This window comes from Giraffa tippelskirchi, chromosome 5 (genome assembly GCF_054371585.1).
Source record: "Giraffa tippelskirchi isolate mGirTip1 chromosome 5, T2T-mGirTip1v1.2.pri, whole genome shotgun sequence".
NCBI classification, from domain to species: Eukaryota; Metazoa; Chordata; class Mammalia; order Artiodactyla; family Giraffidae; genus Giraffa; species Giraffa tippelskirchi.
Genome location: NC_137279.1, coordinates 98013949 through 98035780, shown reverse-complemented (window position 1 = coordinate 98035780; position 21832 = coordinate 98013949). Strand labels below are relative to the sequence as shown.

Genomic DNA, 21832 nt, shown 5'->3' with positions numbered 1-21832 from the left:
TCCCTGCGTGGGGACTGGGACAAAAGACGTTCTCAAAATTCCCAGGATAGTGGGTGGCATGGGAGACATTGATATTATTGGGTAGTTCATCTGAGCAGGCACACACACACACACACACACACACACACATGCACACACGCACATACACGTCCTGGTTTCTGGACTTTAGGAAAGGAGAGGCAGGGGTTTGCTACTCCTGGACAGTCTTTAATGGACTGAGATCAGGGTGGATAGCATCACTGACTTGTGAAGTGAGGTGAAGTGAAGTGAAAGTCACTCAGTCATGTCAGACATAAACATATTACACACACAATCACAGAGACAGAGATGGAAGGTGAATCAATGAGATAAACAGAATCAGAAACAATGGGACTCTCCTTACACAAGGTTAACTGCCAGGGGATTCTTGGGTCCAAAGTAATTCAGCGGTCAGGGCTGTTTTGGGAGAAAGATACCTCAGAATATAGAGTCACATGGAAGTTGAAAGAAATGTCCCCAGTTCCTAGTACAGGGCTTCGGTATTATGTGCTCCCTGGAACTCCCCTGGAGGTCCAGTGGCTAAGACTCTGTGCTTCCACTTCAGGGAGCGTGGGATTGATCCCAGGTTGAAGAACTAAGATCCAAAAATATTAAAATATGTTCTCATTGAATAGAATAGTGAATGGGGATTAAGGTATAACTCATTTGAAGTTTTAGGGCCCAACTAAAATCTCAATTCAATCCAGTAAATATTAAGCACTTACTTCAAATATAATCTACTGTGGAATGTGGTTGGAGTGTTTAAGAAAACACCATCTATTTGAACTAAAACAAGACTTACATGTACTGAATGATTAAAAAGCAATACCAAATCTCAAAAAAAAGTATTCCCCCCTCCCCCCACCACAAAGTTACATTGGACATAATTCCTAAATGAAAGAAAAGACAATAAGTGCCCTTCAGGATAACTGCAGGGAAAGATGTTGGCTACATTTTATCATGGAGGCCAGGGAAAACCTGGGTGGGAGTTGGCTTGGTGCAAAAGAAAGGAGAAAATGTTTCAAAGAACATAGCTTCAGCAAAAGCTTTTACTTGGTGAGCAAGGAGCCTGAAGCCTGGATAGCAAAAGGACCTGTGTGACTTGATATATAAGAAATATACTAGCAAAGGACAGGGAAAGAGGGAGACAAACTCTGGAAGGCCAGGAATACCAAGGTGAGTAGGCTAAAATAATTTGATAGGAAAAGGACATCATTTCAAGTTCTTGAATAAAGGTATTACCAACAAAATGCTTTATTTTAGCAAGATAAGGAGACCTTCTGGCAAGAAAACAGGAAGGTTCAAAGATGAGGGGAGAGGCAGTCAGACGAGAATGGTAGCTTTGAGTATGGAAAGAAATGGGTGAATCAGAGAGCTATTTCAAAGGACAAACCCAAATGACTTTCTTCCTACTCCCCGGGGTCTTCTGGAAAAAATCACAGTCCCACAGACTAGAGCCTTTTATAAATTTAGCATCTCCAAGCTTGGCAAATTACCCTCTCCCAGCCCCTACAAATAGCTGTCTCAAATGCTTGCTTCTTTCCTCAAGTTCCTTTCCTCAGAGCTTCCTTGCTCATCTTAGCAGAATCCATATCCCTCTTCAGAGAAAAACAGAGATAATAAAGTGAGAGTCTCACCAACCTTTTGCCCTCTAGACACGCATTTAGCTGCCCCCTCACATCTGTCTCATCCCAGCAGGTGGGGCATCAATACTGCTTGTTTAAGATTCACCATTCTGCTTTACTGTAAGCTCCACACACACAGGGCCCACCTATGTCTATCTCACCTTTGTATCCTTTGCATTTCCAACATGGCTTGGGACATTGCAGCTATTAACTGTTAATACATTGGTTGAATAAATCTGATTCTGTGTATCCTTAGGGGTTTTATGCCACATATTTTCAAATACTTTCTTCTTTATTTCTAATCTCTCCTTTTCTACTGACATCTTCCCCTCTGCATATATACATGCTCAAATATCTATCACCCATGATGAAAAAAAACAAAACAAAAACAAAACTAAACTTTCCCTTGATCCTTACCTGTATTTAGCCATCACTCAATTTCTCTCTTTACTTCATAGCTAAATTTGTAGAGTCATCTATTCTGGCTGTATCCACTTCCCCATTTGTCAATTATTTTCATTTTGGCCCCCATCACTCCATTGAGATTGTTCTCATCCAGGTTACTGATGACCTCCTTGTCACATTCAATGAACAGCTTTTCAGTCTTTATCCTTTTGGCCTCTTTATGGCATTTGGCCAAGTTAATCTGTCCTTCCTTGAAATGCTCTCCTTTGCCTCCTGAGCTCTTTCTTTCAGCAAAGACTAGGGACTTAATAGATATATTTTTTAAGTGAATGAATGGTTTCATTTCTATTGATATGGTCTCTTTTTCTCAGCCTTTCTGACTTCTCGTTAAATATTAGTGTTCTCTAGGGTCATATCCTTAGCTACCTCACCTTGCTCTGCACACCATCATTGGTCAAGATAACACACACCAACAGTTCTGATAACTATTTGTGTGGCTCACCATATAAACTCTATTGCTATTTGATCCCAGTCTTTCTCCTGAGCTCTAAACTCACTTTTATAATTGCTTATTGGATACTTCCATTTGAATTTTTCAAAGGTACTTACCACTTAGTCTAAAGAAGGAAGCTTGTTTTTTATCTTTGTATCCCCAGCACTTAAGTCATAATGCCTAGCACATAGTATATAGTAAGTAGAGAAAGAAAGAAATGCACCAAAGATGTGAGCTACCTCCAGCTATGTCAGGCCGAAGTCTTGCTTGCCTGCTTCAAATCATGTTAAACTTTCTCTTTCCAAACTGATGTGTGAATACTGATCCTAACCAGTATGGTAAAACCTCAGCTGAGCAGAAACATAGGAATGTTCCATTTTGAGTATTTTTCCAGATAGTTACCAAATTAAGTGCAAAACATTTTCATTCTGTTTCAAATAGAGATTATTCAAAAAGATATTATTAATTTCCTATGGATTATGTAGTGAAAAGACCACAAGAAGAAGTCATTAGGGGTTCCCCCAGTGGCTCAGCATAAAGAATCTTCCTGTGGTGCAGGAGCCACAGGAAACATGGGTTTGATCCCTGGGTAGGGAAGACCCCTTGAGGAGAGCATGGCAACCCACTCCAGTATTCTTGCCTGGAGAAGCCCATGGAGAGAGGAGCGTGGCAGGTTACCACCCATGGCATCACAAAGAGTCAGACACAACTGAAGTGACTTAGCACATACATACACACACACACGAGTCATTAAGACTAACCTTGTAAATAAACTACTTTATCTCTAAGGCAGAGTCTATCATCTGCGAGTGGACACTACCTGACTGCCTAGTTCACAGGATAAAGTACGGTAAAGTAAAGGTGAAATGTTTTATAAATCTCAAAATGTTTCATACATTTAAGGTATCATTTAACCAGATTTTTGCTTACTCAGAGGAAGTTCTGTGAACTTAATTGTCTAGGTAAACAGTGAGGACTGCAAAGTCTAGAATGTATGTAGTTAATACTGTTTGCTTCTCTTCCTCGTGGCCAAAAATGCTGCAATTTTCAATAGCCAGCTTTTTTGTTTTCCTTCTCTTCCCTTACTATCTGTGTCAATTCTCATTGTTATCTGTGTTTTTGCTTCTAAAAGCTCCTCTTTCCCCTTTTATTTATTTGTGGCTGTGCAGGATCTTTGTTGCTGAGTGGGCTTTTCTCTAGTTGCGGTGAGTAGGGGCTACTCTTTGTTGCAGTGCATGTGCTTATTGTGGTGGCTTCTGTTGTTGCGGAGCACAGGCTCTAGGGCATGTGGGCTCCAGTAGTTGCGGGTCCCAGGCTCTAGAGCACATGGGCTTAGTTGCTACACAGCAAGTGGGATCTTTTTGGACCGGGGATCAAACCCATGTCTCTGGCACTGGCAAGCAAAGTCTTAACCACTGAGCCACCAGGGAATTTCTTTGTTTTAATTTGCTACTAATTATATGCTGTGGGGTGGGGATGGGGATCTTTTTCTTGGGGTTCAAGCTGTATTTAGAAAAGGTAGAGGAACCAGAAATCAAATTGCCAACATTTTCTGAGTCATAGAAAAAGCAAGAGAATTCCAGAAAAAATATCTACTTCTGTTTCATTGACTCTGCTAAAGCCTTAGACTGTGTGGATGACAACAAACTGTGAAAAATTCTTAAAGAGATGGGAATACCAGACTACCTTACCTGCCTCCTGAGAAACTTGCATGTAGGTCAAGAAGCAACAGTTAGAACCAGACTTGGAACAATAGACTGGTTCAAAATTGGGAAAGGAGTACATCAAGGCTGTATATTGTCACCCTGCTTATTCAACTTGTATGCAGAGTACATCATGCGAAATGTCAGGCTGGACGAAGCACAAGCTGGAATAAAGATTGCCAGGAGAAATATCAATAACCTCAGATATGCAGATGACACCACCTTTATGGCAGAAAGAGAAGAGGAACTAAAGAGCCTCTTGATGAAGGTGAAAAAGGAGAGCGAAAAAGCTGGCTTAAAACTCAATATTCAAAAGATGAAGACCATGGCATCTGGTCCCATCATGTCATGGCAAATAGATGGGGGAAACAATGGAAACAGTGACAAACTGTATTTTCTTGGGCTCCAAAATCACTGCAGATGGTGACTGCAACCGTGAAATTAAAAGATGCTTGCTTCTTGGAAGAAAAGCTATGACCAACCTAGACAGCACATTAAAAAGCAGAGACATTACTTTGCCAACAAAGGTCTGTATAGTCAAAGCTATGGTTTTCCAGTAGTCTTGTATGGATGTGAGAATTGGACCATAAAGAAAGCTTAGCGTCAAAGAACTGATGCTTTTGAACTGTGGTGTTGGAGAAGACTCTTGAGAGTTCCTTGGACTGCAAGGAGATCAAACCAGTCAGTCCTAAAGGAAATTAGTCCAGAATATTCATTGGAAGGACTGATGCTGAAGCTAAAGTTCCAATACTTTGGCCACCTGATGCAAATAGTCGACTCATTAGAAAAGACCCTGATGCTGGGAAAGTTTGGAGGCAGGAGGAGAAAGGGGTGACAGAGGATGAGATGGTTGGATGGCATTGCTGACTCAGTGAATATGAGTTTGAGCAAGCTCCGGGAGATGGTGAAAGACAGGGAAGCCTGGCATGCTGCAGTCCATGGGGTTGCAAAGAGTCAGACATGACTGAGAGACTGAACAACAATAATATGCTGTGGGTTCAGAGAAGATTACTAGAAATGGATATAGATTAAGAGAAAACAAAAAGTGAATGAAAGTCGCTCAGTTGTGTCCCACTCTTTGTGACCCCATGGACTATACAGTCCATGGAATTCTCCAGGCCAGAATACTGGAGTGGGTAGCCTGTCCCTTCTCCAGGGATCTTCCCAACCCAGGGATCAAACCCAGGTCTCTTGCTTTGCAGGCAGATTCTTTACCAGCTGAGCCACAAGGGAAGTCCAAGAGAAAACAAAAGACTTCTGCAATAATGAAACAAATTAACATTATTGCATGTGACTGTTTTGTTGCTACCATTTTCCCCTTATCTCCTGGTTATTGGATGTGTTTTGAATTTTTTATTTCAGCAAATATCTGTTGAGCACAGTAGTGCCAGACACTAAAGCATAACCCCTACCCTCATGGAGTTTACAACCTAGTTAGGGAAGCCATTAATAAAATCACAGACTACAATGAAGAGTGACTGTCATGATAAGGAAGGTATGTAGTTTTATAGGACTAGGAACAGAGGAGTCATACGTAGTTTAAGCAGTCACAATGGTTTCACAGACCAATGGCTTCAGACGCCTTTCCAGCTGAGACCTGAAGGAGGGCTAGGAATTAACCAGGCAGGGAAGAGGTATGCATGGGAAAAGTTCCAGGTAGAGAGACAAAAAGTGGAAGCGCACAGGAAGAGGGAGAAGGAGAGGAGAGAGAAGCCAGCCATGATGTGTTTTGGGGGAGCTGGGAGGATTACAACACAGACCAGAGCATAAGGTAAAGCTGGAGAGGTAAACAGGTAAGGAATCGGTAGAATTCTGGCTTCAGAAGGTATTACTGTATTTGCATCTTCTTGTATTTTCACTCCTTTTATTTTCCAATTATATTATATATTTCTTTTATAAAAGGACTTTTACTTTTTCCTGTGATTTTGACAGTGCCACCTACTATTGGCCCCCAAGTGTGTGATTAATGAATTAATAGAGCACACAGGAATAGAATGCTGCCACATTCATTATGAGGTTGAAGTCATTACCTTCTAACCTTGTGAGGTAATTGTCAGAAAAGCATAGGCTTGGGAATCACACAAGTCCTCAGCCTGCCATTTATTAGTTCTCTAATTTGGGAAGAGATTATCTAACCTCTTCAAGCCTCAGTCTTTTTCATTGGTAAAAAGAATATAGTGACATTTAGTTCATAGAGGTATCAGAGAATGAAGTGAGACATTTATATAACATCTAGCAGAGTGCACCCAACAAATGCCAGTTCCTGTTCTCTCCTCTCCCTTCCCTTAACTCCCTGTCCATTCTTTTCCACCTGTCCCTGTGCCTTGCTCCATAAACATTACCTCTCCTTTGCATTTTCTAAGCCTCCCTCTCCACTGCTCCTTCCTCTCAGCCTACAAATGTCCTCAAACTCCAAGCCAAAAATAGTCCCTCTCTCAATCCAGCTTCCCATTCCTTTAAGCTACCTTTCCATTTCTCTTCATCCCTTTACCACATTCATTTAAGGCGTTGTTAACATTTCCAATCCAAATTCAATCAAGGACCCTCAGCTCTGAAACCTGGGCTGAGAAAGATGGGAGTAAGAAAGGAGCCAAGACCCAGTCACTGTCTCCAAGTAGAGAATCATGGTTTTGGAGTCACTGGTATGCTGATTGCCTCCACTTCTAAAATTCAACATTTCACAACCAGACATCTTTCCCATTCTTCTTTTTCTGCCAGAACTTTTACTTTTCCTAAAAAAAGTAAAAGTCCTTTTTAAAAAAATATATATAATCTAATGGAAAACAAGAGGAGTGAAAATACAAGAAGATGAAAATACAGTTAATACCTTCTGAATCCAGATCTCAAGTCCTCTCATCGGTTTTCATTGTGTGCTTAAGAAAATTATACTGGTGATCACTTCCTTTTAAGTGTCCCCTTTCCTCAGCTAAAATTTTGCTGAAGCCTCTAACTCAGTCCCACTGGGCTAATGATTTCCCTCCCCTGATGAAAAACCTTTAATGTCTCCCTACTGTCTACGGCAAAAGTCTGAAGTCTTGAGCAGCTCCCTTAAACCCTTCTGTGATCTGGTCTTTTTCCTTCTTCACTTCTTTTTCAAACAATCTATGCTCCAGTCATCAGAATAAATCACCATTTCCTGAATATGCCTTGAATCTCTTTGTTTGCTCTGTGGCTTATGCGTATCTCCATTATCTGGGAAGCATTTCTTCCACACTCTGCCTGCTAGGTAGTTAAATCCATCCTTCTAAGTCTGCCTTTTCAGCACTCCTATTAGAAAAAAAACAATCTAAATTTCTCTTTACTCTCACAGTTCCTTAATTCCTTAAATTTCTATTAAAGCTAATGACATCATTTGGCTTGTTATATGTGCTTACATTTATCTCCCAGACTAGGCTGTAAGATTCCTTTTTCTTTTTTCTTCAGGCTGTAAGGTTCTTGATGGTAAATAAATTTGTCTCATTTATGGACTGTGACTTACCTTCATTTTTTTGTATCCTGTTAGCAGCTATGAAGCATAGTCAAAAAATAAGCTCTTTGCCTCTAGTGGTACAATGATGTGCTGACACCTGCTGGTCATATCTAGTTCTGCAGCCTTAACCAGCATCTTCCTCTCAAGTATTAGGGGTGAAGAGAAGCGTTAGTCGCCCAGTCGTGTGCGACTCTCTGCTACCCCATGGACTATAGCCTGCCAGACTCCTCTGCCCATGGGATTCTCCAGGCAAGAGTACTGGAGTGGGTTGCCATTCCCTTCTCCAGGGGATCTCCTTGACCCAGGGGTGGGAAACCAGGTCTCCTGCATTGTAGGCAGATTACCGTCTGAGCCACCAGGAAAGATGGGGACACGCTTACCCCTGGAAAATTAAATGGCAACCCACTCCAGGATTCTTCCCATGGACCAAGGAGCCTGATGAGCTATGAATGGTCGGACATAACTCAGAGATTGAGCATACCCTTACCCTGCCAGGTACTGGAAGCCTATGCCCCTGATAATGTTCCCCTACAGCACCAGCCATCCTTGGTGAGTCTAAGGGCACACTCAGACCTGCTAATCTCTGACTTGCTTCTGGTATCTCCTGTCTAAGTTCAGTACAATCTTCAGAATTTTCTTCACCGACACCCATGCCAGCAATTTGTACATCACATTTTCCCCAGTACCACAGAAATATAAGGAGAACAAGATCTCAAGGAACTGGGCAGCAACAGTAGAAAGAGGCAGACCATTTTGGACCAGGGATGTGCAATTCCTCCTCCTCACCTCAAGGAATCAAGACTGTTTCCTACAGAATGCCATTCCTTTTGACCTTTGTCTTATTTATAGGAGGCTGTTGGGGCCATGGACCTTCTTGGTGACAGTGTGATGAACCGGAGGTTGAGCACAGAGTAGGTAGGCGGGGCTTGGGGGTGGGGCCAGGCCAAAGGGCCTCTCACTTAGAAGCTTCTCCATTCTGTCAGCTCTCCCGGAACATCCAAGGCAAGACTGGCACCCAGGGCGCAGCAGGTGAGGGACTGGGGAATGACAGAGGGTAGGCTTCAGGGGAGATGGTGGCAGAAGAGTCCCAGCTCTGTCAACCTGAGCTTTCCATATTGTGGCTCTCATTTGATAGAATTCTTGAGTCTCAGTGGGGAGGTCCAGTTCAGTTTTTCCTGGGATAAAACAGCCTCAGAAAGAAAGACATGGTTTGGATGGGTAGGTGCAGGGCTGAGGGATGGCGGTGGATAAGGGCATGTGAGAGACCACTGAGAGATGCAAGGAGATCTTAGGAGACATGGATATAGTTTTAAGGGCCAGTGAAAGAGTATGGCCAGAGGATCACAGGGCAGCACTCAGTCAAGTGAAAACAGGAGACTGAAACACGGAGGGAGGGAGAGGACAGTGGACCAAACGCGAGATGGCAATGGAGGCAGTGGAGAGCTGGGTAACAGGAAGGACAAGGAGGAAGGAAGGCTCACATGGAGCAATCTCCTCTTCCGGCTGTAGAGTGTGGTCCAGAAAGCCCCAGCAAAGCTAGGGGCAGAGCAAGGTTCTAGGTTTCCACTGGACTGATTCAGCTGGGGGAGAATCCCCCACCCCAGTGACACCTCCCCTGCTTCTTCAGACTCCCATTTTGGTTGGGGGACAGGGCGAGGCTGCTCCTCACTGCGGTCAGAGCCACATCCTGCAGAGGAACAGGGGAGGGGGAAGTAAGAAGCAAAACAAGCAGAACCACCATAGGCAAGACCATAGGGAGAGCGCTCCGGGACACAGGCACTCGTGTGCCGCCAGCAGGTCCTCAGTGCAGCCCTGGCAGAGGACCTGAGACCTCTGGGGCAGTCTTGAGGTGCTTCTCATGCTTCCTCAGTGTGCTTCAACCTCATTGAGAGCATTCCACAGGAGGAGGCTTCTTCAGATTGTTTGGGTCAAGGCCCACTTTTATCATTTGCCAGTGACTTTAGCCAAATTGCTTAATTGTCCTTAAGTTTCATTTTCCTCATTGCAAATTGGGGATGCCTACCTTACAAAGGGTTGGAAGACTGAGATAATTCACACGAAGCACTTGCCATATAGTAAGTTCTCAATAAATGTTAATAATAATTTTTTTTAATCAGGACTCCAGGGACCCCTATATTCCTCATGTCTCTAAAGGCAGTACAGCACACTAGCTGACGTGGGCTTTTGGAGTCAGAAAAACAATTGTGTTTGACCTTGGGTAAATTATTTAATGTAAGCTTAAGTTTGCTCAGCTGTAAAACAAAGATAGTAATACCTACACTTCACAGTGTAGGTGTACATCTGGGTACAGATGTACAGTACCCAGTCAGTGTCCAAAAAGGGCAGCTGTGAGAGCTATCTGCCAGGTAAGCTTTATCTTCCCCACTGTAGGAGCAACAGCCCACTTCCCTTGAGGCCTTAGCCATGGTGGGCTAGCTTGGGGTGTGCCCTCATCCCTCCAGCTAAAGCTCCTCCTGCTCTGCTGGCCTGTTTTAGAGACCATGATGCCCTACAGTCCTAAAGGGAAAAATGGGAACAAAGTGTAGGACTGAGAAGGCCCAGGGCGAAAGAGATGACAAACCGAGATGATGATGAGACAGAAACCAGAGTCAGAAAGGGGAAAAGCTGTTTCTCTCTTGCTAAGGAAGCCTGTGGCCTCTCTTCTAGTGACTGATCACATAACCCCCCACCCCCATCCCCACCCCACACCCCGACCCTTCCCTAGGAAGCATGGAGTCCTTCAGTTCAAAGAGTCTGGCGCTACAGGCAGAGAAGAAGCTACTGAGTAAGATGGCTGGGCGGTCTGTGGCTCATCTCTTCGTGGATGAGACGAGCAGCGAGGTGCTAGATGAGCTCTACCGTGTGTCCAAAGAATACACACGCAGCAGGCCCCAGGCCCAGCGGGTTATCAAGGACCTCATCAAGGTGGCGGTCAAGGTGGCCGTGCTGCACCGCAGTGGCTGCTTCAACCCCAGCGAGCTGGCCCTGGCAACCCGCTTTCGCCAGAAGCTGCGGCAGGGCGCCATGACAGCACTCAGCTTCGGGGAAGTGGACTTCACCTTCGAGGCCGCGGTGTTGGCCAGCCTGCTGACCGAGTGCCGGGACGTGCTGCTGGAGCTGGTGGAGCGCCACCTCACACCCAAGTCCCATGGCCGCATCCGCCACGTGTTCGATCACTTCTCTGACGCCGGCCTGCTCACGGCCCTCTACGGGCCTGATTACACCCAGCACCTGGGCAAGATCTGTGACGGGCTTAGGAAGCTGCTGGACGAGGGCAAGCTCTGAGAGTCCCAGCCCCAGCGCGCTCCTTCTTGGCAGAATGGCTGACTGAGAAAACTACACATACCAGGCTTCTAACCCAGCGCCTCTGCACTAATGCTTTTCAATCCTCAGGCTTCAGTCTTTCCCAAGAGTGCGTGTGACTCTGAGACTACCCCACCCCCAAACTCCTGGTGGAGAAGAAGCAATGCTGAGGGTTGAGGCCTCTTCCCACTCCAGCCCCAAGACCGGAAACAAAGCTGCCTGAAAAAGACGAAGTGAAACTTGGATCTCTGTTTTCCCCGCAAAGGGCCTTTCAAACAGGGAAGCCCCCTCACCTCAGGACCAGGGTAAGAGGGCATAGCCCAGCTAACTCTTCTGGGGACACTAAAGACAACTGGGGGTGAGGGGACCCTGAGAGACATTCTAGACCTTCAGATCTCGGCAGAGTCTGGAGGGATCCCAGAGGCTCTGCTCCAGAGGGCAGGAAGAAGGGGCTAGGGCAGGGGAGAGTCTCACAGAGGAAATAAAACTATTAAAACATGCACAGGGCTCAATGTTTAATCTCTCCAGCTTCTTATATCTTATGACCATCACAGAGGCAAGAGGTATATAAACACCACTCATCTCACCTCTCACCATTTCCATACAGGAGACTGAGACATATTTCCAATATCACTGGGGTTTCCTTGCCTACTTCTTCTGTTTAAGAAACTCTAAAAAAACTGTTCCACAGATCAGTGCTACAAATTGCAAATAAATACGTAGTGAGGAGCAAGGCATAGATCAATAGGCTCTGGTAGGGAGAGGGTATAACAAAGAGGCTCCCATGGCAAAAAGATTCCCACAACTGTCTTCCTCTTCAAACTCCAAGGCAATTCTTCTTCCATCCCTTAGTCTCACACAGGCTGAAGAAAGGAGCAGATCAGACGGGTGAACTGGTGGCATGGAGGGTTCCGGACCCTACATTGTTGTCTTTTTTTTTCTCAGAGCAAGAGTTGTGAAAAAGTTACAGTGACCTGATTAGTCAAGACTAAGCCCAAATTCTTTCATTTGAGATTAGGGGCAAGGCCTGGCACAGTCTGCCACTCCCTGCAGCAGGGCTAGATCACTGACGGCCCATTCTCAACAACATGGTTGGCTAGGAAGGTGGGGAAGGTGGACTAGAAATCACTGGCGCATTGTTCCTGGGTTCCCCTCCTCCCAGGGCTACAGAAATCCCATTTTTCAGCTAAGAGTGGGAAACAATAAGATACAGCAAATAAATATTACTTCAGTATAGCACCAAATAAATTAGGTAACAGAGTTGGAGATGGGGAGAAAGTTAGGGGCTAGGGGAGTCCCTGCCTCCTTTGGCTCTAAGGCCAAGGAATCATGAAAGGGATGGGAAGGACAGCAGGGATGTAAAAAGACTTTTTGAGTCTAAAGACCAACTCTAGACTCAGCCCAAGAACAGAGAAGGGGTCTATTTCCCATCCCCTACCCTTGCCAATAGAACTGCTCCAGGCCAAGGAACTCCTGATGGACAAGGAGGCTGGGGAGATGGCAGGAGTACGGGGAGGCAGGCTGGGAACCCGTGTTCTTGAGCCTCACCTCAGGCTCCTCTCTCCCTCAAGATGCTCCTTTAGCATCTGGCTTCTCTCTATCAGTTCTGGGGACCTCAGAGTTTGAAGATTTCATCTTCCTGGTCTCGAAGTGTCCGGGTCCGAGAGGTCTGGGTCAGTGGCACGGGACCTAGGACTGCTCGTTGCTGCATCCGAGGAGAGCTCAGGTGAAGGCTTGAATCCTCCCCAGGTATCCTGCAAGCGAGGAAAAAGGGGAAAGAGCAATAGATCAAGGGAAGAGACTGAGACGGGCTGAGTGAAGAAGTAAGTGGGAAGCTGTCTTCCTCTAATATACATGAGCTGGTTGCTTTACGATGGAGTCCAACACCCTCTGGATAAATCCTAACCCTAACGCTCCTTCATGGATCATCAGAGCAGTAAGAACAGCCAACTGTTTCCCTCCTCTGGGAACACAGAATCATTTTCCAGTGCCCCCACCCATTCCAACAGCCATGGGCTCTGCGAACTGTCTTGGGGCCACCTGAGGGAAAGGTTTCACCTTGCTTCTGCTGACACTGGGCTTACTTGGTGTCTGATCAGGTAAGGCTGGGGGAACAGAAATTTACGGAGGGACTTAAAAGGACCCATTCAAGACTCACCCACTTTCCCCCTTTTTCAGCTTCTGGGCAGCAGCCTTCTTTGACAGGCTGATCTGTGAATCAAGCTTCTTAAGGAAATCGGAGGCAGAAAGGTCATGCATGGGGGGCTCCTGGCCAGGTGTGGGAAGGACTTCACCATTGGCATGTCCTAAACCTCCTTCTCGTTTCTTCCTCTCGGCTGAGTGTGGTCGAACTTCATCCTTACTTGGGTGTACCGCTTCTTCTCCATCCTTCTCTTCCTCAGAATCCAAACCATTGAACAGGTCTCTGGGCTCTGTCAGGATGGGGATGTAGAGGGTTTTCTTCAGGAAGATGGAGTCATTAGTATAAAGGCGGTTTGCACGCTTAATCTGTTCCATCTTTAAAAAAAAGTCACCACAATTAATGATAGTAATGATGATCCACCTTATATTCGTACAGCATCTCATGCCTTTTAAAGTGATTGTACAGAGTATTATCTGGCCCTTTAACAAGCAAAATTACAGAGGGCTGATATTATCCCTATTTTATTGATCAGTTTTTCACACTCTTTGGTTTTAGCGCCCCTTTACATTTTAAAAAAATATTGAGGAAAAAAGCTTTTACTTATGTTAATCACATCTATCAATATTTAAGGTATTATAAATTAAAACTTAAAAAACGTAAAACATTGTTATATGTTACATAAATATTTTAATGAAAAAAATATATTTTCCAAAACAAAAATAACGAACATGTAGCAAGAACAGAGGCACTGTTTTACATTTCTGTAAATCACTTTCATGTCCGACTTAATTGAAGACAACAGGCTTCTCATATCTGCCTCTACAAGCATCTGCTGAAGTATCACAGGTCATATGGCTTCTAGAAAACACAGTGTGCACTCATGAAAATAAAAAAGACACATAAAGTCTTGCTATTATTACTATGAAAATAGTTTTGACCTTGTGGATCCCTAAAGAGTCTTAGGGACCCTGAGATTTTGAAACTACTGTAAAGATGAAGGAACTCACTTTGAAACTAACTAGATTCTAATGACCTTTCTAGCTCTTGGCTCAAAGGCAGTGGAGCAATGTCCCCATATATGATACTTTGAAAACTACCATAAAGATGAAGGAACTGAGGGCTCAGAGAGGTTAAGTTACTTGCCTTATCAATAGCAAGCTATTGATAGAGCTAGAATTCTGGGCCTTTTTACTCCTCCCAGGAATGCTTTTCTTATTTATTTATTTTGGCCATGTTATGAGACCTGTGGGCTCTTAGTTCCCCAACCAAGGCTGGAACCCATGCCCCCTGTAGTGGAAGCACGAAGTCTTAACCATTGGGTCTCCAGAGAAGTCCCCAGGAATGCTTTTCTTATTATATTAATAATTTCACTGATCAAGTATTTATTTAGTGCCTATTTATTCATCACTAAACACAGTGGCTGGCAGCACCATCTATATCTACCTGCCTCCCAAGGTAGAAATATCACTGTCATCCCTAACTCATACTTTTCTCTCACCATCTATACCCAAGAGGTCAACAAAAATGCTGCAGAAATCTCTCATCTCTGATTTCAGCTTCACATTGCTACTGACTTAGAACAGACTCAGTATGTCTCATCTGGGTATTGTTAAGTTTTTTAACTGGTCCTCCTCCCTCCATTTCAACTTATCTTCCACCCTGCTGACATATAGCTTTTAAAAAAAAATTTAACCTGATCAATCTACTACCTTGCTTATGAACTTTCTATGGCTCCCCACTGGGTCAGAGATAAAATCCAAATTACCATTCAAGGGCATTCTCAATCTCGCCCTCATAGGAAGTCCAGCCACACCTCCCTTCTTCTGACACTTACACCTTTTGCCATCCTGAACTTTTTATTTTTCTTCCAACATTTCATGATCTTTCACACTTTTGTGACTATCTGTCTGGAACGCTTCTTCACTATTCCCTTCTTGGCCTGGAAAACTTCTCATCAACTATCATTCCCTTTGTGTTATCTTCTTCAGGGCTCCCAATGCATACTGTAAATACTGCCATAATAATACCTATCTTATTATATTATACTGTAGGCATATTCGTCCTGCACAAACTGTGAGTCATTTAAGGGCAAGACTGGTGACTTGCTGTCTCTGTATCCCTAAGATTCTCCTCAACATCGCACAAACTTGGCACACAGCAGAGGGTCATTAATGCTTTATGAGTAAAGAAACTAGATAATAAAATATAGAAACCACAGACACAGTATATCAGTATTTTATTACCCGAGGCCAGGCAGCCAGTTTTACTAAAAATTCATCCCATAAAGGCACCAGTTTGGGAGATCATAATTCTTTTAACTGTCCAATATCAAAGCTGTTTCCACTCTAGGCCAAGACTACTAAAATAAACTTGACTAATAAAATCTTATGCTATAATGAGTTTAAAAATAAAATCAGATTGATCTGAACAGTAAAAACAGTTAAAAGCGGCTTGCAGTTTTATACTTTTACTTTGCCAAGTACTTTGATGCTATTCATTTTATTTTGCCTAGATAATATCCTAGGTCCCTTCTAGTTCCAAGATGATATGAATTAATTTGTGAATTTTCTGTTGCTTTTATTACTTCCCAGAAGTACCATATATGGGGACATTGTTCCTCTGCCTTCGAGCCAAGAGCTAGAAGGTCATTAGAATCTAGTTAGTTTAATAGAGCAGTTCAAAGTGAGGATTTTATTTTTTTGGCCATGCAACACAGCATGTGGGCTCTTAGTTCCGGACCAAGGATTGAACCCATGCCCCCTCAGTGGAAGCAGAGAATCTTAACCACTGCACCACCAGGGAAGTCCCACAAAATGAGGATTTTAGAACAAGACAACTTGGTCTGAATCCTAGTTCTAACAATTAGACTAGTTGTATACAGTCTATAGCAAGTTATCTCTCAAAGCTTCAGTCTCCTTATCATTAAAAATTTATTTTTATTGAAGTATAATTGACTTACAGTATTACATTAGATTCAGATGTACAACATAGTGATATTTCTTATCTTTAAATGGAAATGGTCACATCTACCTCATAAAGTTTCATGGAGATAATAAGAGATAATAGAGCTTGGCATATACTAAGTGTTCCTTAAATGTCAGGTAGGTAATAACTTAGGTAATTTATTTACCTAAGTTTTTTATTTTTTATTCTCATTGTACAAATGGTGAGGAAACTGAGGCCCCAGACAGTGAAGTGATTGACTATCCAGTCACTCAAGTTGTAAGCAGCAGAATGAAACCAGAACCTAGAACTTTTCTTTACTAGACTACTAGCTTTTCTGTACTCAGAAAGATACAGGGCAGTAAGAAAACCTCAAACAATAACTGTTGATTCACTAGCTGCAGTTTCCTTCATTGCACAGCATCTGAGCCTCTGCTGGGATGAAAGGACTGCTCAGTACTTTCAAATCCATTTCCTTTATTTAGGCCATCCCTTTACTTAAATGTTCACTTTACTATACTCCCAATCTCCAGTGTGGAAATTTTAGCCAGACTTTCATTCATTCAAAAAACATCTATTAAGCTTCTATATGCTGGGGATTATCTCAGGCTCTAGAGATAAAAAATTGAAAAGAAATAGTTCTGTCTCTTAGAGTACAGGCTATTGGAAAGACAAAGATATAAAGGGTGTAGACCACTGGATTACATAGGTTTATAGAGAGGAGCATAGAGAAAGGAATGTCCAAGTCTTTGAAGGCCCATTGTGATGGTTCTCTTAAAGTCTGCACTAATGTCCCCTTCCAAATAAAAACCAATCATCTTTCCTGACTTCCCACTCTTTGTTAACACCTCTACAAACTCACCACGTTCTGTCACCTACAATCAATATTTGTGTCCCTGCCCACTTCTCACTAGACTGTAAATTACATGAGAGCAGCAACTACACATTTTATTTATGTTTCTATCTCTCAAGATGGTTACCACAATACTTTGAACATACCAAGCAGAAAAATGCTGCCTAAATTCAACAAGATATAGGGGAAGAGGCTTATCAACTTTAAAGCAATGTATTTTTATTCCTACTAAGTATACCCTATGCATGAGCTGAAATGCTTGGCATAGAGAGTACCTGTTTTGTACCACAGAGACCACCTTCTTGAAAAGAAGAGGGCAGAGCATTGAGGAGGAGAAAAGAACAAGAGGAGACAGCACTTAAAGAACCTCAGACTAAAAACTAGCTCTGCATTGTTTGCTGTGAATGTTTAGTCATTCTCAATTAAAGTATTTCTATGTAGTTAACAGTACAGGCTTTGGAATCAGACAGAACTGTTTGAATTTTCACGTCAACCCTTATTAGTTATTTGACCTTGGTCAAACTGGTTAACCAATCGAATTCTCAGTTTCTTCATCTGTAAAAAGGGCACAATAATTATATGCTTGATAGGAATGTGAGGATCAAATGAGCTAATGGATGTAAAGTCTTTAGTACAGTGACTGGCCTAATAAATAAATGCTGCTCCCCTCCGTTGGGATAATGGGACAGGATTTGTCCCAACCAGGCAGTGCAACACTGAGGTGGGAAAACAAAAAGATAAAGGTGGACCAAACCTTTATCACAATTAGTTAATATAAACACAATTAAGAAAATTTCAGGGGAAGTTGCCTAGAGGGCCATACATTCTCAAGAGGAATAAACCTCTCCTAAGTGGGTGTCTGCGTCTCAATCCTGGAAGACTCACCGTCACCCCGTATTTGAGTGCTAGTCCAGCCAGGGTGTCTCCGGGCGCCAACTGATGCTCCAGGCGTCTTTCCCTCACCGGGGAGCAGGCAGACTGCACCAGGCTTCCATAAGAACGAGCCCGGCTCCCTTGAAGCAGTCCTGACCCCCCGAGGGGGGCCGGTCTAGAGGGAGAAGCCATCTCCTCACCCTGCGGACAACTGAGGTTACAACTACGGGAGGCCCGGCCAAGTGACCGATAGCGACGGGCTCGCGGTCCGAGAATGGGTATCTTAGAGGATTCCTCTACCTTTCAGTCTTCTCTCCTAAGTCTCCCAGCCTCCCCCGGCGATATGCGATCTGTCAGCCCTAGCTTCTCCTCCCTCCAAGTCCCTTTCCCATAGATCTGTACTCTGACTATTCAGTCCCTACCTGAGTCTTTCCTTAGCACCCCTCCGACGTTCGATTCCCCACAACAACTCGCGACGTTGACCCCTGACCTTTGAACTCTAGCAGCCTTCTTAACACGCAGCTCAATTTGCCCCTACGTCTAGCAGCCCGACCTCCTGGCTCCCCAGTACCCCGACTCCGCCCCGTCCCGGGGTTGGCCTCTAGGGTAAGGAACAGATTAGGCCCACCCTATTTGGGCTGTGGCTGCAGGCGAAGGGCGTGACAATAGCGAGAGTCTGTAGCACTCTTTCCCCTTCAGAGATCCTCAAAGGTACTCTCCAAACCAAATCAGTCACACGCTCAAATTCGGGCTCCACATCTAGGTTCTTATCGTTCCAAACGCCTCGAATTTGCCAAGACGAAAGGGCCTGGATCCAGCCCGGCGGCAAGCTCTTTGAAAAAAAAGACTTCATTTCCCAAAAGGCCCCGCGCCGGTGAGGTCGCAGGGCACCATAGGAAATGCAGTTCCCCTTGGCCGGCTAGAAGCTGGCTTCCGGGATCGCGCAGTGCATTCGTGGAAGCACATCCCCGGAAGTCAGGGGGCCTGCCGGAAAGACACCGGAAGGAAGGGAGACGTCCCACTCCCGCTACGGTGGCCTGAAAGGAGTGGCGAAGGTGGCTGGATAGAGTTTATGATTTCTGGGGCTCACAGTCGTGATGTCTTTCAAGAGGGAAGGAGACGATTGGAGTCAACTCAATGTGCTCAAAGTAGGCGGACAGGAGTGCGTCCGAAGCAGCTTCACCTGCCCTCTGAAGGCTGTAAAGGAGCTGTTTTGTTGCTGTGGCAACAACTGGGGGGCGGGGCGGAGGGAACCAAAAGACTAGAGATGGTGGTGACCCCTTCGCGTAGATGTATGTTCTCCCATGGTCTTTATTCCCTTTGAGTCCTCGTCTCTATCATTTCCCTTTTATCCCTCCCTCATATCCAGCTGATCCCGTCCGGACTTCTTCCCCTGTCTCCTGCAGAAACGAAGAGTCGGGGACCTGCTTGCCAGTTACATCCCAGAGGATGAGGCGCTGATGCTACGGGATGGACGGTGAGAGCGAGGAGTGGATCAAGTTTAAGAGTTTTGAAGTTAGAGACTCAAGAACTTTTGTTATTAAGGAGGAGAGTGGGAATATCTAGGATTCTTTGGCTGGGAGTGAGTGACAGGGATGTGGGTGATGGAGACTGGGAGACTTGGGAGTTGGGCTTTGGAAATGAATGCTTGGACAGGGTGGGACCTATGACCAAGACTCCGCTCCCCAGGGACCAATTATTTTTCCTCTTCCCCAGCTTTGCTTGTGCCATCTGTCCCCACCGACCTGTTCTGGACACTCTGGCCATGCTGACTGCCCACCGTGCAGGCAAAAAACATCTGTCCAGTAAGTTTGGGAAAAGACAGACTATAGAGAGTAAACCCTTAAAATCTCTTCAGACCACCCTTGGTGCTCTGCTTTTAATCCTCTTCCCCTTTCTCCTCAGGCCTGCAGCTTTTCTATGGCAAGAAGCCGCCAGGAAAGGGCACAGAGCAGAATCCAAGACAGCATAATGAACTCAGGAGAGAAGAGACCACAGCAGAGGTAATCAGAGAGGGGAAGTGTGTTCCAAGCAGGACTGTGCTGCACACCTTAGGCTTGAAGGACTTTGGCTTGTTTCTGGCTCTGAAGGCTCTGACTCTGTCTCCCGTCTCCATGCCAGGCTCCTCTCTTAACCCAGACTCGACTTATCACTCAGAATGCTCTGCACAGAGCTCCTCACTATAACAGTTGCTGCCGCCGAAAGTACAGGTCAGTGGGATGGGAAAGCCAGAGGTAGGGAGGGACAAGAGATAGGTAGCTCTAAAGTGATTATTTTCCTAATTGTAATCTGAGAAATACTAAGTGTTCTGGGGGTGTTAACTTGTATTTCGGGAAAAAGATTTTTGTAACTAAAAAGTTTGGGAAGTGCTGCTTTGTAATCCTATTTGATTAAAAATTAGTGTATTTTAAGGGTTCTACAAAGTCTTAAGATTAAAGAAAAAAACCCTTAAAAGATTAATTTATCCTTTCCTAAATTTACTGGATTCCAAAATTCTTTTTATGCAGAACACTTACGAATATCTTGAACACAGAATTGAGAAGCACTTCTGTAAGGAGTTGGGAGTCACAGGAGATTAGGCCCTTTCCTTTACTGCTTTTACAGACTTCGATTCTTCTCTGTCCAGACCAGAAGCCCCTCGTCCCTCTGTCTCTAGTCCCCCTTTGCCACCCCCAGAGGTTGAACCCCAAGGTGGGAAGAACAGTAGAGAACCTGAACCTGAGGCTGGTCCACAGACCAAGGAGTCAGCCAGTGTCTCATCCCCCGCACCTATGAGCCCCACAAGAAGACGGGCCCTGGATCATTACCTCACCCTTCGAAGGTGAGTATGCAGAATTTTTCCTCCGTTTTTCCCTTTTCTCTCTGACTCTCCTTGTTTCAGAGCTTCTGAAGTGTTTTTACTTATCCCCATGGGGCTTCCCAGGTGGTGCAGTGGTAAAGAAACCACCTGCCAATGCAGGAAATGCAGGTTCGATTTCTGGGTCAGGAAGATCCCCTGGAGGGGAGGGCATGGCAACCCACTCCAGTATTCTTACCTGGAGAATCCTGGTGGGCTACACTCCATAGGATCACAGAGTCGGTTCCTACTGAAGCAACTTAGCACACATGCATGCATGCACAAAGACTCCTTACATATGTAGCTTTTTTTCAAATAGTTCAGGAAATTAATTACAGTTAGATAGAAAGAACTATTGGGGCTTCCCAGGAGGCTCAGCCATAAAGAATCCTCCTGTAGTGCACAAGAGGCAGATTCAACCCCTGAGTTGGGAAGATTCCCCTGAAGAAGGAAATGGCAACCCATTCCAGTATTCTTGCCTGGGAAATCCCATGGACACAGGAGCCCGGCAGGCTATAGTCCATGGGGTTGCAGAGTCGGACGTGATAGAACACTCGCACATACCCTTTTATTAATTTAATAAACTTCCTTTCCTGACCAGTTCTATTTTCTGATGTTTCCAGCTCTGGATGGATCCCAGATGGGCGAGGTCGATGGGTAAAAGATGAAAATGTTGAGTTTGACTCTGATGAGGAAGAACCCCCAGATCTCCCCTTGGACTGACATCTTCTTTCCCCATTCATTTCACAAATAAACTACAGCAGGCGCTGGGAGCCCAGCTTTCCTTGAGTCTGGTTCCTTGCTTCAGGATTTCAGATCTGTTCAGTCTCAGCCCAGCCAATTCTCTGCAGGGTACACAGCTCCCCACACTTCTAACCCCTCCCACACCTTCTTCCAAAGTCATGCCAAGCGTCAGCTGCATGCAGCCTGGTGCCCTATTAATAAGTCTGTCAGAAGGAGGTTTTTGCCCTTCATGTTTTCTGCTTTCTTCTCCACCTCCACTCAAAGTCCTTGCCTCCTTCCAATAACATGAGGGTTGTGGGTAGGCACTGGTCAGCGGGGAGGGGTTGGACATGTCTGGAAACAGAGCCAGGGCTAGCCACCCTGTGAAAGTAGAAGAGACTAAAGGCATTGGCAGGGTTATGGGGAACACCAAGGGAGGGAGCTC

General features: G+C 44.7%; 3 protein-coding genes across 18 annotated transcripts; 2 read left to right on the top strand and 1 right to left on the bottom strand.

The window, feature by feature from the left end:
- The first annotated feature begins 8653 nt into the window (after positions 1-8653).
- TNFAIP8L2 (TNF alpha induced protein 8 like 2) lies at positions 8654-11532 on the top strand. Its single transcript, XM_081487637.1, has 2 exons — positions 8654-8742; positions 10439-11532. Exon 2 carries the CDS (start codon positions 10444-10446, stop codon positions 10996-10998), a length of 555 nt encoding a protein of 184 aa, XP_081343763.1. The 5' UTR covers positions 8654-8742; positions 10439-10443; the 3' UTR covers positions 10999-11532.
- On the bottom strand, positions 11515-18300 carry LYSMD1 (LysM domain containing 1). 2 transcript variants are annotated; one of them, XR_014053059.1, is made up of 4 exons: positions 17841-18300; positions 13175-13533; positions 12565-12770; positions 11515-11879 (listed from the first exon to the last, which is right to left on the bottom strand). XR_014053059.1 is itself a non-coding variant. In XM_081487636.1 (3 exons), exons 1-3 carry the CDS (start codon positions 18018-18020, stop codon positions 12632-12634), a joined length of 678 nt encoding a protein of 225 aa, XP_081343762.1. In that variant the 5' UTR covers positions 18021-18300; the 3' UTR covers positions 11515-12631. The 2 variants fall into 2 exon arrangements, 1 of the variants encoding a protein (XP_081343762.1); XM_081487636.1 differs by having other exon boundaries at positions 11515-12770.
- Positions 18301-18322: 22 nt separating this feature from the next.
- Positions 18323-21442, top strand: SCNM1 (sodium channel modifier 1). Of its 15 annotated transcripts, none has more exons than XM_081487626.1 (7): positions 18323-18434; positions 19235-19305; positions 19545-19633; positions 19734-19831; positions 19950-20038; positions 20455-20649; positions 21288-21442. In XM_081487626.1, the coding sequence occupies exons 2-7, from the start codon at positions 19289-19291 to the stop codon at positions 21385-21387; spliced, it is 588 nt and encodes a 195-aa protein (XP_081343752.1). In that variant the 5' UTR covers positions 18323-18434; positions 19235-19288; the 3' UTR covers positions 21388-21442. The 15 variants fall into 15 exon arrangements, with proteins under 15 accessions (XP_081343752.1, XP_081343758.1, XP_081343753.1 ...); XM_081487632.1 differs by having other exon boundaries at positions 20336-20649; XM_081487627.1 differs by having other exon boundaries at positions 19198-19305.
- Positions 21443-21832: the final 390 nt, after the last annotated feature.

What these genes read in the sequence shown, in the direction of transcription:
- TNFAIP8L2 (XM_081487637.1), top strand. Translation starts at nt 10,444, where the DNA reads ATGGAGTCCTTCAGTTCAAAGAGTCTGGCGCTACAGGCAGAGAAGAAG.
- LYSMD1 (XM_081487636.1), bottom strand. Translation starts at nt 18,020, where the DNA reads ATGGCTTCTCCCTCTAGACCGGCCCCCCTCGGGGGGTCAGGACTGCTT. An exon ending in CACTCAAATACGGGGTGACG is followed by an intron (nt 13,534 to 17,840) that starts GTGAGTCTTCCA and finishes TTTTTTTTAAAG; the next exon opens with ATGGAACAGATTAAGCGTGC. An exon ending in CTGAAAAAGGGGGAAAGTGG is followed by an intron (nt 12,771 to 13,174) that starts GTGAGTCTTGAA and finishes CCTCGCTTGCAG; the next exon opens with GATACCTGGGGAGGATTCAA.
- SCNM1 (XM_081487620.1), top strand. Translation starts at nt 18,926, where the DNA reads ATGTCTTTCAAGAGGGAAGGAGACGATTGGAGTCAACTCAATGTGCTC. An exon ending in AGGCAAAAAACATCTGTCCA is followed by an intron (nt 19,634 to 19,733) that starts GTAAGTTTGGGA and finishes CTTTCTCCTCAG; the next exon opens with GCCTGCAGCTTTTCTATGGC. An exon ending in TGCTGCCGCCGAAAGTACAG is followed by an intron (nt 20,039 to 20,454) that starts GTCAGTGGGATG and finishes TTCTCTGTCCAG; the next exon opens with ACCAGAAGCCCCTCGTCCCT.